General features: G+C 39.6%; 1 protein-coding gene across 1 annotated transcript; it reads right to left on the reverse strand.

The window, feature by feature from the left end:
• Positions 1–270: 270 nt before the first annotated feature.
• Positions 271–708, reverse strand: TMEM60 (transmembrane protein 60). The gene has a single exon (XM_010181604.1). It carries the CDS (start codon positions 673–675, stop codon positions 271–273), a length of 405 nt encoding a protein of 134 aa, XP_010179906.1. The 5' UTR covers positions 676–708.
• Between the last annotated feature and the right edge of the window lie 326 nt (positions 709–1034).

Raw genomic sequence — 1034 nt, forward strand, 5'->3', positions numbered from 1 at the left:
TGTGAAGAGCCTGTATGTTACTCCTTGTAACAATAATCATATTAGTACAGCTTATGTTGAGCAAATACTTTTATTTACAAGAGCATATGTGACAGTTTTAAAATAAAAAAATGGAACAAGTCTACTTTCAGTCTTCAGCCTGGTTTAGGTAAAGTCTCCAGCTTGATTTTTTTAATTTGGTGCTCTCAGTGGGAGATCAAGTTTGTGGCAAAACTATAATAATCCAGTAACTTGGTACCAATCTCAGTGCTGAAACCCACAGAGTACAGCTTAGTCCCTTCGTACACAGAAGATATTATATCCAAGTTCAATCATACCCCCAATAAGCAAAGCCCACAAAGGGATAAATACATAGACCAGTTTCATCGTAGTAAATCGCTGCAGTTTAGCACAGAGGGTGAGGCAGAAGGCTAACTTAAGTAGCATTGCAATGAGATACCAGGCTTTTTTCTTGATGTTTTGGGAGCCGTTGCGAGGGTCGAAGCCAGACTTGCAGCGTCCAGCCATTTTTACAATTAACATAACTAGAAGAATAGTATCAAATATCCAGACTGGAATAAAAATAAGGAACCAGTTCCATGGTGCTTTCTCATCCAACTTTAGCACCAGCATAATCAAGAAGAGTAATGTAAAAAGCCATGTCAGTAGTACTCTTTGGGCCAGGGACATTCTCATTTAAACAGCTTTGAGAGAAAGTCTTGCACTGCCAGCAACAACCTACAAAACAAAAGAGGGGGGAGGCATCAAGAGGTGTCACTACACAACTATTAGGTACATTTCTTAAGTGAGACCCATTTCTTGTTCTTGCTTTCCCACCCCATCTAACCTCACCTACTTAAAGCTTCCTACCATTTCCCCATTACCACCCTCAGTGACAGTCTTTTCACCCTGTCCACCATCCAAGTGCCTTAAGGCAGCTGTGTAAACTGCCTTAATCTAGATTTGTCCTGTAAAACAAACTATGCTTTAATCCAAAACAAGCTTGTCAGACTCATTTAGAGATTTTTTGTATGCTAAGAATGTTTAGATCTGTT

This window comes from Mesitornis unicolor, unplaced genomic scaffold (genome assembly GCF_000695765.1).
Source record: "Mesitornis unicolor isolate BGI_N332 unplaced genomic scaffold, ASM69576v1 scaffold26663, whole genome shotgun sequence".
NCBI lineage: Eukaryota > Metazoa > Chordata > Aves > Mesitornithiformes > Mesitornithidae > Mesitornis > Mesitornis unicolor.

Excerpts from the sequence above, each read along its gene's own strand:
- TMEM60 (XM_010181604.1), bottom strand. The coding sequence starts at position 675 with ATGAGAATGTCCCTGGCCCAAAGAGTACTACTGACATGGCTTTTTACA.